Below are 15,426 nucleotides of genomic sequence, written 5' to 3' on the forward strand. Positions count from 1 at the left end.
AGAAAGAAAAAGAGAAAGAGAAAGAGAAAGAGAAAGAGAAAGAGAAAGAGAAAGAGAAAGAAAACTGGGCTGTGGGAATCCGATCTAAGTTTCCTCCTAGCTCTAATTTTGGCTAAATCAATCTCCATTAAGTCTGACTTTTCTCTCCTGTAAAACGGGAAGACTTAGCTGGGTGATTAATACTCAGAGTCCTCCCAGCTCTGAAAGGCTGTGGTTCTTGGTGGGAAATCCTGTGGGAGAAGAGGCCAGTCCCATAGGGTCGCCCAGTTGCCATTTTAGCTCTGGTTGAGGGTTGTCGAGAATAGAGTGGATGTGGATTCCCAATAACTTTTTTTTTTTTCCCTTTCAGAATATTTTCCAGATGGCGAGGTCACAGCAGAGGGATGTGGCCACCTAGCCTTTCCTTGTCCCTTTCCCTTCTTCTCGCCTTCATCCTCTTATCCCTTACATCTTCCGTGTCAGACAGCATAACCATTAACACAAAAGGAAAGCTAAAGGAAAACAGTCGTTATGTTCAGATCCCCTAAACTAGATATTATTAATAACTCCCTCGAATTGAGCTGGTGGAGGACAGCAGATTGGCTAGCACCATAAGTCCACTGAGATAAGGCAGAAAAGGAAATAAGCCCAGCAACTCGCCAGAGGTGTCTGTCTCTCACCTGGGCCGCATACCAACAGACTCTCCTTGTACTATATTTTGAAAACTGGAACTATGAACTTCATCCATTTGCACTGTTCAGACATATATATGTATGTATGTAAAAAGTTATATATACACAAATTAGCTGCACGTATATACATATATATATTTCTTTTTAAATTTCATATTGATGGCAGTACCTTTTTTAGCTTGTGTTTTTACACACCTTTCACTAGAATTCATGACCTCTCTCTTGCTCTCTTTATTTTGAAACAAACTTTAAAAAGGAAAAAAAAATTACAGGGAAAATACCTCTCCTCATGAAGGACTCGAAAAGTTTACAACCTGCTTGGGTTTTTTCCCCCTTTTTTTGTACTGAATGCAGTTTCTGGCTCTTGGGTTGCCGTCGAGTCTGAGGAGCAAGGAGCGTAGCGTCTTTATCTTTCAAGAGGGCTCTGGGAGGAGAATCAGGTGTGTTTCTCACGGGCACAGGGCTGCGATCTGCAGAGAGAGTCTGAAGACCTGGTGTGGTCTCTTGATTTCCAGGCAGTTTCCTGGTCCATCTCTCCCGCTCATGGCTTCTGGCCAGCTCTGTGTCTCCTTCCCGCTTCCTGGGGGCCCCTGCTGTGCTTCTCCTCCGCTGCCCAGAGCAGAGGTGAGCGTGGGCTCGGGAGGTTGATACCGCAGGAACCTGAAACACTTCGTGGTAGTAACTGCTGATCTTGGCTTTTCTGCAGCAGGGGTGGCATTAGGGGCCAAAGGTAAAGCTAATACCTTAGGCATAAAGGTTGGGTTTGCAGAGGGAAAAGAAAGGAAGCAGTGTTCTGTGTACGGAAGGCTTTACCTACTCCGTTCCTGAACAGTAAGCACCCGTAACTGTTACCCTCTCTGTGACATCCTTTAACAGCAGCACTGGGGAGGGACCTACCAGTATCTTCAAGACCTTAGGGAAACTTAGACTAGTCTGTGGTCTGTGCCAACTAAGCCATAGCCCTGTTCAAGCCAGTGGAGGACCCAGGAATGGGTGGGGTATGATCAGTTTAGCTGCACCTCCACCTGGGTAAAAGGAGACTGAAGGAAACCTTTGTGCTCCTCAGCGAGTTGCCCCTCTGACCTTGCAGTTAGACCTTTGGAGACCTACAAGCTACATCCCAGGGTCAGAGGCCAGGGTGATGCGTCAGGCAACGTCCCCAGCCCCTGAGCTCTGTACCCATTACATAAGGGCACCAGGTCAGGCTCAGGTGCAGCAGATCTTTGACTGTCTTGGGGGTGGGGTCTGCCTTTCCTCTTCTAAAGAGAAACCTCCACAGGGTGGCATCCTCTGCCTTGTCGAGTTGGGAGGCAGGCAGAATTCATGTTGGGGTGGTTTGAAGTTTTCTTTTGTAACTTGTTACGCAGATCAATATGCGGCCATTTTTCTTTGTTTCTCATGGTTATCCTAGTGGCCCTGGGCCCGCAGGGAGGTGTGGCATCGTATAAAACATCCTATCCTCCCCACTTCTCCAAAGCAGGAAGAATCACAGGTTTCAAAACACCAGAGTGCTGAATGCTTAACATTGAAGAGGGTAATCCCTGCTTTGAAGACTTTATTTAATATGGGATCAACTTCTTCTTTTGGCTTAAATGAATTTAATAATGAGCCAAAGGCCCTTAAAAAAGAAGTTATGTTGATTTCTCGCTCCAAGATGCTGAAGTGGCTTTTGTGGCTTTTGGCACCAGCTTCGTTCAGACTATAAAAACAGCAGCAGTGAGTCCGGAGCCTGCATGGCGGCCCGAGGGCTGGCCGCTAGATACGAGACACAAGGACTCGGAGGCCCCTAGAGTGGTGCGTGGTGCTCGTCCTCTTCCTGCACTGCATCCCCTGGTGTCCGGAGGGTGGGTGAGGGACCCTGTTGGCAGGACCTGCTTCGGACTGGCTTCCCGAGGCCACCCCACTAGCGGCACCCAGCCGCGGCAGGGTGGAGGCCTTACAGGGTGGTGCCTTCTCCCGTCTCACTCCAGCTTCCAGCAGGGGCAGAGGTCGCTGTAGCCGTGGGTCCCCAGGGTCGGCTCTTCTGTGCGTGAAGCAGCGTCGGGTGTGACTCCACTTCCCCTCACCGTGTACTTTGTTTCTCTGTCCCTACTACTCTTCTTCGTCCTGGCTTCTGCCCAGGGAGACATCTACCCAGTCTTCCTTTACAGCTTGACTGAAAAAGAGGGCTTCTGGTTTCCCACTATCGACCCCCCCGCCCCACGCACTGGATTTCTGTCCTTGGGGCAGAAGCTTAGAGTTTCTGTGGAACAAGAGAAAATTGAGGCCCTGAGAAACCTGCCCCTGCAGAAAGCTTCCCTTGGGCCATACTTTGAGCTCTCTGCTTTTTATGCTTTTACCTGATTCTCTATCTTTCTGCCCTGCCCTTGCCCTAGGCATAAGCTCTATACTGGTACAGATAAGTGTGTGCTCAGGGTGGCTCTAGGCCTGGACAGAGCTTTCCGTGAGGAGTTAGATAAATATTCCAGTGTCCTCATGCTGGCCCATTTCGTTTCATCCTTTAGTTACCTGGGCCGTAGCTTTGGGTTTTCTCTCGTAGCCCCAAACCCAGTGCTTGGAGCAGCTGGACAGGGCCCTGACGGGGTGTGACAGACCTCTGCGCCATCTCGAATTTACCATGGGCCTGGCTCCTCACAGGAGCTGCGTGCTAGGTGGCCTGAAGGGCCACTGTGCCCTCGCTCTCTCTCACTGTCTGGCGGGACTGTCGTAGCAGGAGACCCCGGCGTGCTGCTCATCCTCCACCAGCTTCACTGGGTCCCGCAGGCTTCCTTTCAGAGGGCCGTGCCTGCGGCTGATTACTACCCAGGGCGGGAAGGAGGGAGCGCAGGCAGCGGGAGGCTTCCGTGGACGTCTTCGCGTCGCACCTGCTGCTCTCTTCCCCGCCCTGGGCATAGCTTGCCGGTGCAGCCGCCGTTCGCTGGTCAGCGGTAACCTCGGGTGTCTTGGAAGTGAGGGCTCTGGGGAGGAGCAGACCTGAAGCGGAAGTGAGGGGCGAGGCCCTCGGCCAACCGCCAGCCTCCGATGCCGGTTCCTACCACGCCCCTTCTGAGCTGGTCAGCTGGGCTTCGGGTTTTCCCAGGTCATGCACACTTTTAATTTATTTGAGAGAAACTCTAATTGTATTTTCACTGCGGTATCTTGTATTTTTTATTTGTGATTTAAGAAATGTGAAGAGAAAATACACAGACATGTAATGGCTAACAGTGTTTCTTTCATTCCTTGTTCTAGAGCTAACCACTCTAAAACTGTTTGGTAAAGTCACTTAGTGTAATTAATTGTAACATATTCTTTTAAATAAATTGATTTATTGATGAAACAATGCTTTTGTTTCCTAGACTACAAATCCTTTGGGGTGTGTGGGAAGAAGCACAGGAAACTCTGAGACTTGAGTAAGAATGGCCAACTTGAAGATGAGAAGGAGCCTCTGACCAGTTTCCTCAGCGGGGCGTCTTCGGAGGGCAGATGGGTGGGGAAGGGTGGGGAAGGGAGAAATAGTGCTGTGCTGTGCACCTCTGTGTGCAGTGACTTCTTTAAAATTCCCTTTCCTGCCTCAGTTCTAGAGCTGATGGCGCTTGCCCCTGCTGCCTGCCAGCCGGCACCGACCCTTCTAGAGTCACAGGACGCCTTTCCCAGCTGGGTTACAGATGAAGGCTGGCAGAGCCCTTGAACAGATCTCAGCAGCCTGTGTGCTTTTCCCCTTTTCGGTAGCTCAGGAACTTTGTCCTGGGGGTCTCAAAGTGGAAACTCGTCACCCCGAGTGAATGCCCAGACACGACTGGGCGCCCCGGTGGGCAGAGTTCCCTGTGCCTACGCCCTCACTTTCACAGGAGTCTCAGGAGCCGGGCCTGTTCACCTCCTTCTCTCTCCTTGACTTTGTGGGCAGTCTGCTCTGAAAACTCACATTTGGAGTGGGTCAAACGTTTTAAAATTGTTTTTATAAATCTTCACATTCTTAATATTTTTATAGCCCCCGATCAATGTGGTTTTGTCCCTTAGTCAATGACCATAAGAGCAAGAATCAGTTTGACATTTTGTTTGGCATTTGGTGGAGAGACGTTATTCACGGCCTCGTTCACCCAGCCACTAGCCTTGAATATTGGAATCTGATAAAAACTGCTATGCTATGGGAGAATTTTTTTCTTTAACAAGGAAAGAATCCATAGAGAAATAGAAAGCGGAATTACAAGCTCAGAATTATGGAGGTTAAAGTCAACAAGCATTTATTCATTATCTACCATGTGTGAGGCGCTGTGTTAGCTCCTGCCACAGACATAAAGGCGAAGAGAAACGTTCTGCTCGCTTACAGTGCACAGCAGGAGACGTTTACAAACGACCGTGACAAACAGCGGCGGAAGCACTGGAAAAGAAGTCGGGAGAGACCTGTGGGTGAGGGCCTGAAGGAAATCTTTATGAAGAACGTGTACGGTATTTAAGGTAAATCGCTGAACACGAGCAAGCAGGATTGAACGCTTAGCCAGTGGTGCTGCCAGGACTGTAGCAAAGGAGGAAGGAAAAGGCATGGGTGTCAAGGATCTGCCTCGTCCGGGGAAAAACCAGTGGTCCTGTTCAAGTAGAACTGAGGGCATGTGCAGGGCTGCAGAGGGAAGGGAGGCTTGACAGAAACTTGATGCCCGGGCGCTGCTCTACCTTAGAGGAAGCAATAAAAAGGGCTTTTACCAGGTGCAGTTTAGGAAGATTGATGTTTCAGACTACAGGATAGAAGGGCCGGTGAGACTGCTGTGATTATTCAGTTATTAAGTAGAAGCGGTGAGAATTGAAAAGGAAGGGAAACGGATACAAGGAGAGCTGTGGACATGAAATTTTTCATGATTTAGTGGCAATGTCTGTGAGAGCTGTAAAAGACTACTAAGGCTTTCCATCTGTGTAGGTGGAAAACACATAGTTAACATTTTGAGTTTGGATTTGGAAGTAGAAAAGGTTTTAGCTTTGGACTCCTCCGGTTTTGGCACAGGTGGGAAATCCAGCACAGACATCCAGTGTGGTTTCTGAATCGGTTACTAAGTAACTTCTAGTGTTCTGGGCCCTGCTTAGGGAGACGGAGAAGGCAGAGTAGATAACCAGTAAATATCAGTGAGTTAACTTTTACAGCATCAGTGAAGCCACTGTAGAGGTGGACACAGGAGGGCTCGGCGGCTGGGTGGGATGCAGGCTGCGGGAGGAAGGGTGTCATCCAAACTGGGGTTGAGCGGGAACACGCTGATGGCCACTGACCAGGAGGACGGAGAAAAGCTAACACTGACTCTTGGCTTAGGAGGAGAGTTAGACGACTAGGAGTATGTGGCTGCGGCTCATTTTTATCCAGCAGGTGACGGTGTGACACACTGGCAGGAAACTGCATTATGGAGAACAGGAGGCTGGCTCTTGCTGAAGTAGACTGGAAGGTTTTGTGAGAGCTGAAAGTTTTCAGATCCGGGAGAGAACAAGGCGTAGCACGAGTGGAAACTCCTTCAGTCTCAAATACTAGAAGCCAGGGCTACGAGAGGCTTTGGAATTTTAGCGAGAGAAGAGGGAGACACAGGGAACCCGGGAGGTTGGGCCATGCCTGTCAAGCCAGCAGGGCCGAAACCCAGAGGAAATGGAGACACCGCATTATGTGTACACATCTGAAAGCTTTGAAAACGTAGAAAGAGAGCGCGTTGAAGGGATTGTTCTCGGGGCCGTTTCTCTCCTGCCATGTGCTCATCACCCTGGTCTCCCCTCAGGATATCTTTGTCTTTGATTTCATGATTGAAAGTCTTCCCCCTCACAGCTATTAACTTGCCAGCTCCATTCTTCTGCCTTGAAAAGCCGTTTTCCTTCTCTTCGTGCTGCCTTTAAGACTTGAGCGTCGCGTGAGCGTCACAGGAGGAAAGACAAGGTCGCTGTGGACGTTCCTGTGGGGGCTGCCAGCCCTGGCTGCCTGAGGTCCAGAGCGATGCCACGGAGGAGACTGCCTCGTCATCCCGCTCACTGGCCCCACAGCCGGAGAGGATCCGCGAGACCAGGCCACTCCGGGGCGATGCTCTAGGTCCGTGTCTGTTTTGACTCAGACTGTTCTGAAGTAGGGGTCTCAAGGGAGTGTTCCCAACCCTAAATGCCCACTCCTGTGCCGCCACCTGGCGCACACTTCTCCGTCTCTGACCTCCACACAGGTGTCTCATTCCGATTTCAGGTGCTTTGTATTTGGCTAAGAATCCTGCCTGAGGTCTCCTTCTGTATGACGCCCCATTCCTGATTTCTGTCTCCATGGTACTTGACACTTTGCTTCTCTTTTTAACTACAGGGGGTTCTAAGAGGGGGCAGAAGTGTGGGGCAAAGGTGGGGTGAGTTGGGGCTCATCCGTGGTTGTGTATTTGTGAGCTGACGGGAAGGTGACAAGTTTGTAAGAAGGGCTGGGGTACAGGTGGCTGCCAACAGGAAAGTGGCCGAGCTCTGTGAGGTCGGCGAATCCCCCTGGGTGCTCCCCTCCTGAGCCCGGCCCTGAGCAGTAAACAGAAGAATCTAGGAACCAGAGGGGCCCGACACAGCCGCCTTCTGCCCCATAGGGGTCACTGCTGTGGCCTGCTTCATACTCCTGCAGCCGGAGAATGGGCCTCGCAGCCCGGCAAAGTGGGCACAGTTTCTATAGCCTTCCCTTCCTGGCTTTGTGACGGCCGAGGGGGCCCCTCTGAGCCTCCTTTCCCTGCCTGTGCAGTTGCTCCCGGCTCGGGAAGTGCAGGTGAAAGGGCCCGACAGGCTCTCGGGGAGCAGGGCTCAACGCGCTGGGGCTCGGCCAGCTCCATGGGACAGGAGGGAGGACCAGGAGAAGGCCGCCAGGCTGGCCCTCTGCCCGGCCCCGCAGAACACGCCAGAGGGAGCCCCCGCGAGCGCAGAGCAAGGCAGGGACCTCTGAGGACTTGACTTGTCTCCCTCCCTGGCCCCAACCTTCCAACACGCTTATCTGCTGCTTTTAAACGTTCTTTATTTAGACAGAAAAGACCAACTCTTTAAAAGTAAAATGCAATAAATAAATAAGTTAAGCATAGAGAACTGTCTGAAACCGACTCCCCAGTCTCCCCTTACAACTCCCACCCCCACCCCATCTTTCTTTCCCTAAAACTTTGCCTAAAGAAAATCATCAGGTAATAAACCCCTTCGTCCCTCCCAACACCCTTCCTCCCACATACCCAATCACCCGCCCCCCAAAACCAAAGGGAGAAATCAAGAGTGAGAAAAAACCCAAGGGCAAATTGTCTAAACTCCCAGAAAGAGAGATGGCAGCGTCCGGCGGGCCGGCCGAGCGGGCTGGATAACGCACGGTGGTCATGGTATTTACATGGAGGGGCCAGCGGAGACTGTAAACATTTTTAGGGGTTCGGGAGGTCTTTTCCTCGCGAGACGAGGAGGGTCTCTGGCTGACGGGCAGAGAGGCAGTGAGTTTTAGGGCTGGGAGCCCAGGTTCAGGGTTATCCTATCTGCTGCGGGTGGAGGGGTGAGAGCCAGCTTCTGAGAAGCCGACCTCGGGAGGAGGCTGGCGGGGGCTGGCTGGGGCAGAGCCGGCACAGGAGTCCCGGCAGAAGGCAGATACCCCGGAACCCTCAAGCCTGTTCTTGCTCCCTCACAAAGGCCAAAAGGGCGCCTGGGCAGAAAGAGACCTTTGGGGCCAGGGAAGCAAAGCCACGGCCCTTCTAGAGGCGGGTGGTGAGGTGGGGCGGTGTCCTGTGCCCCGAAGGCCATAAAGCAGCTTTTGCCCCAGAGCCCAGTCAGGGCCCGGGGCGGATGTGTGCAGAGGGCCGGGCCAGTCTCGGGAAGAGGAGTGAGGTGCCCCTTCCTCCGGTACCTCCAGACCTGCGAAGGAAGGAGACGCGGGTGACGCCGGGGGAGGACGATGGCCGGTGCCGTCCTGGGGAAGGGGAGGTGGCTAGGGCGGCGACAGCACCCAGAGCCCGCTGCCTGGGGAGGCCAGGTCATCGGAAGCCCTCGGCCCCTAGCGGACCAACCCCGCCACCACCAGGCACGAGAGCGGGGCAGGGGCGGAGACGGGGAGGGAAGCTATGAGGAAGGAAATAACCGAACAACCCACGAGAAAAAGGGTGGAAGACAGACAGGCCCGGGGGGTGGGAGAGGCAGAGAAATGCGACAAACAGGCAGGCAGAAGGAGCCGAGAGAAGGAAGGAGAGGGTGCATCGGAGACAGACACCTGGAGAGAGGGAGCATCCGCGGAGAGGCCACAGCGGACCAGGACGGGGTTAGGGAGGGAGTCTCGCAGAGACCACCCCAGCCCCCAGGTAGTGCTCTCGTTCCTTTTTGGAAAGGAACAAAGAAAGCAAGAGAAGTGCACAGAACACAGACCACAGTCACCAACCACTGTTGACCAAGCACGTCCCGCGAGCTGCCCCCGGCCCTGACCCTGGGCTGGGGGGCGCTTCCCTCCGCGGCCCCTCCCCAAATAACAAACAATCGGCTCCAAAGACAACACGCTCGTTCCATGCAACTTACAGGGGCCCGGAGCAGGGGTCCGGGGATGGGGGCTTCAGCCGACAATGGACACAGGCCCTGGGCTGGGGGACCCCCAGGGTGGGGGGAGTTAAGCAGCCAGGATTGGGGGGAAAGGGGAGAAACAGAAAATGTGGGTATTGTTCTTGGGTTGTGTTTTTTCAGGGGTCTGGCCCAAAGGAGATCAAACGACACAAAAATAACCAAGGCTCACGGATCTGTGGCCCTAAGTTTGGGGTGGTGGACAGCAAGGGCAGAGGGTCCTGATACGAAAAATTCACAGACATTACAACTTTCCAACCTCCTCCACCTAATCAGAGTGACTCCCAGGGGCTCTAGAAGTGGCTTCCCCAGTCTCTCCTGTGCTCTCTCCTGCCCAGAGTTCACCTTTGCTTAAGAAAATCACCCAACGGTCAGGGCAACAAGGACCTGGTATACCCACTTCTCAGGAGAACAGATTCCAGGAGCCAGTGATTCTAGGACCCTCCAGTACGCTAAACCAGCCCCCTCTTCCCCCATTCCTACTCCCCTAATTCCAGCCAACCCAAAGGAAAACAGAAAGAGAGAGATACACAGAAACATGGACACTGACCAGACAAATAAGACCAGATACTATGAAAGACCTGGGAGTGGACACAGATGCAGGTTTGGTTCTTTCTAGGGTCACAGGGTGTGTGTGTGTGTGTGTGTGTGTGTGTGTGTAAGAGAGACACGGTTGACCAACAGGTAAGGGAGCCACCCCAGGTCCTGGACCTCATCCCAGAGTCAGGTGGGAGCAGGAGTCCTGGGGTCGGGGCTGGGGGCACTCCTGGGCCCTGGCTACAACATACACAGGCTGGAGAGGAGGGCACGAGACAGGAGCAGCACCCACCTGGGGCCCTCAGTAGGGCCGGTTGGCATCTTTTGGCCGCTTTAGCTGGACTTTGAGGCGCTTCATGCCGATCTGGAAGCCATTCATGGCCTGGATGGCAGCCTGGGCACTGGCTGGATTGTCGAAACTCACAAAGCCTGAGGTGAGAGAGGCATCAGGCCCAGCCCCAGCCTACTCTCCCCTGCAGAGGGTTGGGACGTGTTCTCCAGTTTCCCAGCACCACCCTATTTCTGCCAGGTGTCCCTGATATGGCCTGGCACAAAGTAAGCATTCAGAAGGAATTCACTCATTGATGGATTGAAGAGATGAATCTAGTCAAGCCACTCACAAAAACTAAGTGGGATATTCTTGCCAGCATTCTTTGCAGGGTGGCTCCTTCCTCAGCCCATATAGCTCTAACCTTACTTTTGAGAACACTTCTAGACCCCTAAATGGGTTTTGTTTTGCTTGAGGAAGGGTCTCACTATGGAGCCCAGGCTGACCTCAAACTCATGGCAATCCTCCTGCCTCAGCCTCCCAAGTGCTGGGATGATAGGTGTGTGCCACCACGCCTAGATGGTTTTTGAAGCAGCCTTTCCACAAATGTGAAGGCAAATAAAACTTACTCCCTTAAAAAAATCAATCACCCTTAAACTGAACCTATTTCAGACTTCATAAAACAAACATCCAGCTGGTGTCTTGTTTCTTTGTTGTTTGATGCTGAGCATGTGCTCTGTCACTGCACTGCGCCTCTGCCCCAAGGCTGGACCCTAGAGTGAGGGATGGGGTTATGGAATTCTGCAGGAAGAGTTGCTGATTGTGTCAGCGATCGCTCTTTTGTGCCCCTGGATACTCAGAGTTTCAGATACTTGGTCTGTTGTGACCATAATGCCCCCAAATGCATAAGAGCATGTCCTAATTTGGAGTGACACACACACACACCCATACTTTGTCTTTTGGGTTATGCTTTTTTTTTTTTTTTTTTTTTTTTTTCTATTTTTTTTTTTGCTACCAGGGATCGAACTCAGGACCTTGCTCTTATGAGGTAGGCAGCGGCACCACTGAACTAAATCCCCGGCCCTGGGTTATGCTATTCTTACCAAAACATTTGCTCTGATTGGTGGCGCGGTCAACAAAGACTTTGGCTGAGATGACGTGGCCAAAGGGTACAAACATCTGGAGGATCTCTGAGTCTGTGAACTCCTGTGGCAGGTGGTAGATGAAGATGTTGCAGCCATCGGGGCCTAGGTGGCAGTAGATGGGACAGCTCAGTGATTGGCACACACAGACTGGGGCAGCAGGAACAGCCTGTCCTGGGGGCACCATCCAGCCCAGCTGAAGCACAGCAGTGTGAACCAGGGTCCCCACACTGCCTCTCCACTTGCCTTCATTGCCACAAGCTGGGTAAGAACTGGGCGTGGCCCAGGGCCATTGGGCGCCCTTAAGCCCACAACCAGGGCATTCCCGTCCCTCAAGGCTCTCAGCTGTGAGGACCCTGACCCAAGTGGCACCTTCTCGTTGCTGCTGCTGTTGCTGCTGCTGTTGCTGCTGCTGTTGGGGCGGTGGGGGCGGCTGCTGAGTGACCAGGGCCGGAGGCTGTGGGAATGCAGGTGCAACCAGGCTGTAGGCTGCTGGGTAGGCTGCTGGGTTGAGGAGAACAGAGAGAGCAAATGGGACTCCCATGAATCCTCCAGTCAGCTCTGTCCTCTCCCAGCCCAGGCCAGTGGAATCCACAGGGCTGAGAGGTTGTCCGGGAAGGAGTGGCCCCAGGCCCCTGTGAGATCTGCCCCTAAAGATTCATCCTCATGGGTATGGTCTTGTCAGGAAAGCCTGAAGGGGCGATCGGCAGGGAGCTGAGAAGCCCAGACCCAGTTTCTGGGCCCCTTTCCCTCCCGCCACTCAACCCCCGGGGCAGGAGCCTGGGCTGGGGCCTCACCTGTGTAGTGCTGCATCCCCGCGTAGGCCTGCTGCAGGGGGTCCACAGGGGCCGCAGGGCTCTGGGCTGGAGAGAGCAGCACGGACGTGAGTGGGCCTGGGGCACAGCAGAAGCCCCAGCAGCACCTCGCAAGTAGAGGACAGCGGTGGGTGAGCCTCATCCAGGCATGAGTGTGAGGTGAGAAGGGAACGAACGCGGTGGGAGGGGAAAGAGCCCGACGTTAGGAGGACTTGAGTTCGTGCCTGGCTGGCCACCCTGGGCAAGTTGGTTTGCCTCTGAAAGCCTCAGTGTCCCTGGCTGAGAAGAGGAGCACTCCTGCCCAAGATGAGAGCAGGATAAAGCACCTCGAACCCGAGGCTGGAGAGGGACAGAGTCACGGCTGCCACCAGTGGGCGTGGCCGCCAAAGGTTGCTGGGCGGGGCGGTCAGGCAGGGAGCCCCACCTGGGTAGGGTTGAACCCCGTTGGGATACAGAGCATCAGGGGCAGGCTGCCCAGTGGGCTGGGTGGGCACCGGGCTGTAGCCATTGACGCCCAGGGCAGCAGGGATAGCAGAGACGGGCGTGGCAGCGATGGCAGGAGGCGTGCTGGTTCCTGGGGAGGAAAAAGCCACAGAGACAGAGCGGACACGCAGACACACACACGCAGAGAACCGGTCAGCAAGGCTGAGAGAGCACATGGGAGCAGGCGGGCTGCTCTCTGACCCCGAGCCTCTCTGGGCCCCTGCAGTTTCCCGTCTCTGCCCCCGCCATGCTGTAGCGCCTGGCCCTGCCCTGTTCGTGCCCGGCCCTTTCCCGTCGTACCTGAGGATGGGGTGATTGGGGTGGCGATGAGGCCATTGGCATTGATGGCGGCCATGTGCTGCATCTGCACGGCGGCCATGGTGGCCATGGGGCTGAGGTAGGCACTGTGAGCCGCTACCAGGGCCGCCTGCTGCTGCATCAGCTGGGGTGGGAGGAGAGCAGAGTGGGGCCGGGCGCCCACGCTGGCTGCCTCCCTCCCGACCCCGGGGCCTGGCCGGATGTGGGGACGGGGGAGCAGCGAGGGCAGCACTTACGGCCTGGGTGTAGGCGCTGTAGGCTCCAAACTGGAGGGCGATGGGGCTGAACATGCCCAGCTGGGTGGCCACCTGCTGCATTCGGCGGAGACCTCGCTCCTTCTCTGTGTCAGCAAACTTCACCACCAGGCTGGATGAGGCGCCCTGGGAGTGGGCCCACATGTGCAGCGGGACGGTCAGCATCTCTCTCCCTGCTGCCCACACCTGGCCTCATCCCCGGCCCCCACAGCCCGGCCTGCATCTAATAGTGAGATTCTGACTCCACTCTGCCTGTGCTGAGACGTGCAAACACTTAGACAGCGCTGGGAACGTGGAGTCGTGTGCTCAAAGCGTGCAAGGCCCACGGGAAAAGGAAGGCGCCGCTGGCTCTTGCAGGAGGATTCTGCCCTGGAACCGCCCTGGCTAGGGGATCAGCCACACAAATGTTTAATCTCACCTTAGAGCTGCCCACTTCCCTTATACCTGCCCCCATGCCTGTGACCTTGCGATGTGCCCAGTGGACACAGCCACAAATTGTAATACTGCACTGAGCCAAATAAAGACCAGAAATAAAGACGAACATCTGCAAGGACTGCTGTAGAATCCGAGTCGCTCAGAGCTGAAAGGGGCCTCGGGTCACCTGAAGCAGCTTCTCTGCCCCCTGCCACCTCCTTGCCCACACTCAGTGCTTGCCCAGCCTCTGCCAGGCAGGTGGGAGGGAAGGGAAGCCCACACCCTACGGCCAGCGATTCTGCTTCAGAGGTCTGCTCTTCTCAGAGTACACTGGGTTGACCCGACGCCAAAGAGCAGGGTCATGGGAGTCAACACACAGGAGGGACAGAAACCCGGCAAAAGTGGGGGGGAGGCAGGTGGGAGGTGGGAGGTGGGAGGGGGCCGAGGAATGGAGCAGGCGGGAAGTGGGGTGGGGAGAGGAGAGGGCGGTGTTCTGTGACCGAGGCGACCCTGAGAGCTTTGGCTCCTCTCCTGGGCCAGGCAGGCAGGAGGGGCCTGGGACAGGGAGCGGCGCTCACCGGCAGCGTCCGGCTGCTGTGAAGGGTGTTGATGGCGGCCTGGGCCTCTGCGTGGGTCTGGAATTTCACGAAGGCGCAGCCTGGAGATGGAGGAGGAAAGAGGTGAGTGTTGTCGACTCTGAGGGCCACTGGGGGACCCACTGCCGGGACCGGAAGGCGGAGGGGCTGCTGGCGGCTACCTTTGCTGGTGCCGTCTGGGCCCCGGAGCACAGTGCACTCGTCTATGGCCCCGAACGGCTCGAACATCTTGCGGACGTCTTCATCTGTCTGCTGTTTTCCTAGCATCCCCACAAAGAGCTTCCGGTCTTCTGGGGTAGGGCACAGGGAAGGGGCGTGTCAGGGCCCTGTGGCTGCTTTCTTGGCCTCTCACCTCCTAATGACGCTGCCCCCCCACAGGGGCCAGCGGCTCGGGGGTGAAGGGGTGATGGCTGGGAAGGGGATACAGGTACATAGGGTGCTCGTCCCACCCTGAAGGACTTGCACGTGTCTGGCCTTCAGCTTTTCCATGTCTAGAGTGGGCTGGGTCTCACCCCGCGACCACCTGACTCCTAGCCCCGCTGACTGGGGAAACTCTAGAACTGTCCGGCTCCCTTCCTCAGGAGATGCTGCCCTTCAGCTTCTCCCTTCCTGGCCTGAAGTGGAAGGAGAGGGACCAGGTCCGAAGGCGCGGAACCTACCTCCTCGGCTCTCGCTGTCGGCTGGCTTGACCTGGATCGGCCTGTTCATCTACAGGAGAGAAGAGAAACAGCTGCTCGGTCCTGCGCACCCGACAGCCCTCTCCAGGTCAGCAAGCCCCAGACCCCAGCTTTTCCCCAGCTGGGAAGGAGGCACGGGGCCTAATCACCCCTGGGATCAGGACCTGAGGGACTAGAGGCAGTGGAAGAGGATGTGAAGGAAGGTGCTCATGCGGCAAAGCTCCAGACACAGGGTGGGCCTGGAAGCCTGGGCCAGGAATAGGTGCTGCTCTCCTGAGGGAAGAAGAGGGCTGCCCCCGAGAGCTGCGTCCTGAGGCAATGCCCAGCCAAGGGGCTATTCAGCCAGAGCTGCCTCCATTCCACAAAGTAGGAGCGACAGGCTACCCCACGGAGAAGCTCCAAGGTGAACCCTACACTGAAGGAGACCCCGGCCGAGGCCCAGACTTTCTTCGGACCCTGGAGGTGTGTCCACCTCTCTTTCTGCCTCCCTATACCCCTTGACCCCAGGGGGAAGGCACTCGGGCAGCACAAAGGGAGCAGATGCCCAGTCTCCGTGGCAACGGGAGAATGCGCACCATGGCAACCGCCCACTCAGCCTGATTTATCCGTCCCCGTCGCCCTGGCGACCGTGGTGACGTCATCATTTCTGCTGCTCCACACACCCGGGGAAGGAGTGTGGAGGGGGGTGGGAACAGGGTATGCGGGGGGTGGAGGACTTGGTGGGGGCTGGGAGG

General features: G+C 55.3%; 2 protein-coding genes and 1 long non-coding RNA gene across 6 annotated transcripts in view; 2 read left to right on the forward strand and 1 right to left on the reverse strand.

Moving 5' to 3' along the window:
• The window catches only part of Snx27 (sorting nexin 27), a 55,117-nt gene extending 51,127 nt beyond the window's left edge, over positions 1–3,990 (forward strand). Inside the window, exon 11 of the mRNA XM_010616517.2 lies at positions 350–3,990. Coding sequence (XP_010614819.1) covers positions 350–397 — 48 coding nt within the window. The 3' untranslated portion in view covers positions 398–3,990. The remainder of the gene's footprint in view (positions 1–349) is intronic.
• A 3,632-nt stretch (positions 3,991–7,622) lies between these two features.
• The window catches only part of Celf3 (CUGBP Elav-like family member 3), a 13,761-nt gene continuing 5,957 nt past the window's right edge, over positions 7,623–15,426 (reverse strand). Inside the window, exons 3-14 of one of the 4 annotated variants that reach the window (XR_778743.3) lie at positions 14,675–14,723; positions 14,177–14,305; positions 13,998–14,077; positions 12,988–13,131; positions 12,734–12,875; positions 12,375–12,524; positions 11,933–11,998; positions 11,508–11,639; positions 11,097–11,240; positions 10,018–10,154; positions 9,150–9,211; positions 7,623–8,498 (exon numbers count right to left, since the gene is read on the reverse strand). Coding sequence is in view for 3 of the 4 variants with exons in the window: in XM_010616521.3 (XP_010614823.1) it covers positions 10,027–10,154; positions 11,097–11,240; positions 11,508–11,639; positions 11,933–11,998; positions 12,375–12,524; positions 12,734–12,875; positions 12,988–13,131; positions 13,998–14,077; positions 14,177–14,305; positions 14,675–14,723 (1,164 nt within the window). In the remaining variant the exon portion in view is untranslated. Of the gene's footprint in view, positions 8,499–9,149; positions 9,212–10,017; positions 10,155–11,096; positions 11,241–11,507; positions 11,640–11,932; positions 11,999–12,374; positions 12,525–12,733; positions 12,876–12,987; positions 13,132–13,997; positions 14,078–14,176; positions 14,306–14,674; positions 14,724–14,856; positions 15,229–15,426 lie in introns of those variants that run through there. The other 3 variants (XM_010616520.3, XM_010616519.3, XM_010616521.3) reach the window with 3 other exon arrangements.
• The window catches only part of LOC117284011, a 737-nt gene continuing 566 nt past the window's right edge, over positions 15,256–15,426 (forward strand). Inside the window, exon 1 of the long non-coding RNA XR_004515085.1 lies at positions 15,256–15,388. This is a non-coding gene — a long non-coding RNA (uncharacterized LOC117284011). The remainder of the gene's footprint in view (positions 15,389–15,426) is intronic.

This window comes from Fukomys damarensis, unplaced genomic scaffold (assembly GCF_012274545.1).
Source record: "Fukomys damarensis isolate Sample0158 unplaced genomic scaffold, DMR_v1.0_HiC HiC_scaffold_33, whole genome shotgun sequence".
NCBI lineage: Eukaryota > Metazoa > Chordata > Mammalia > Rodentia > Bathyergidae > Fukomys > Fukomys damarensis.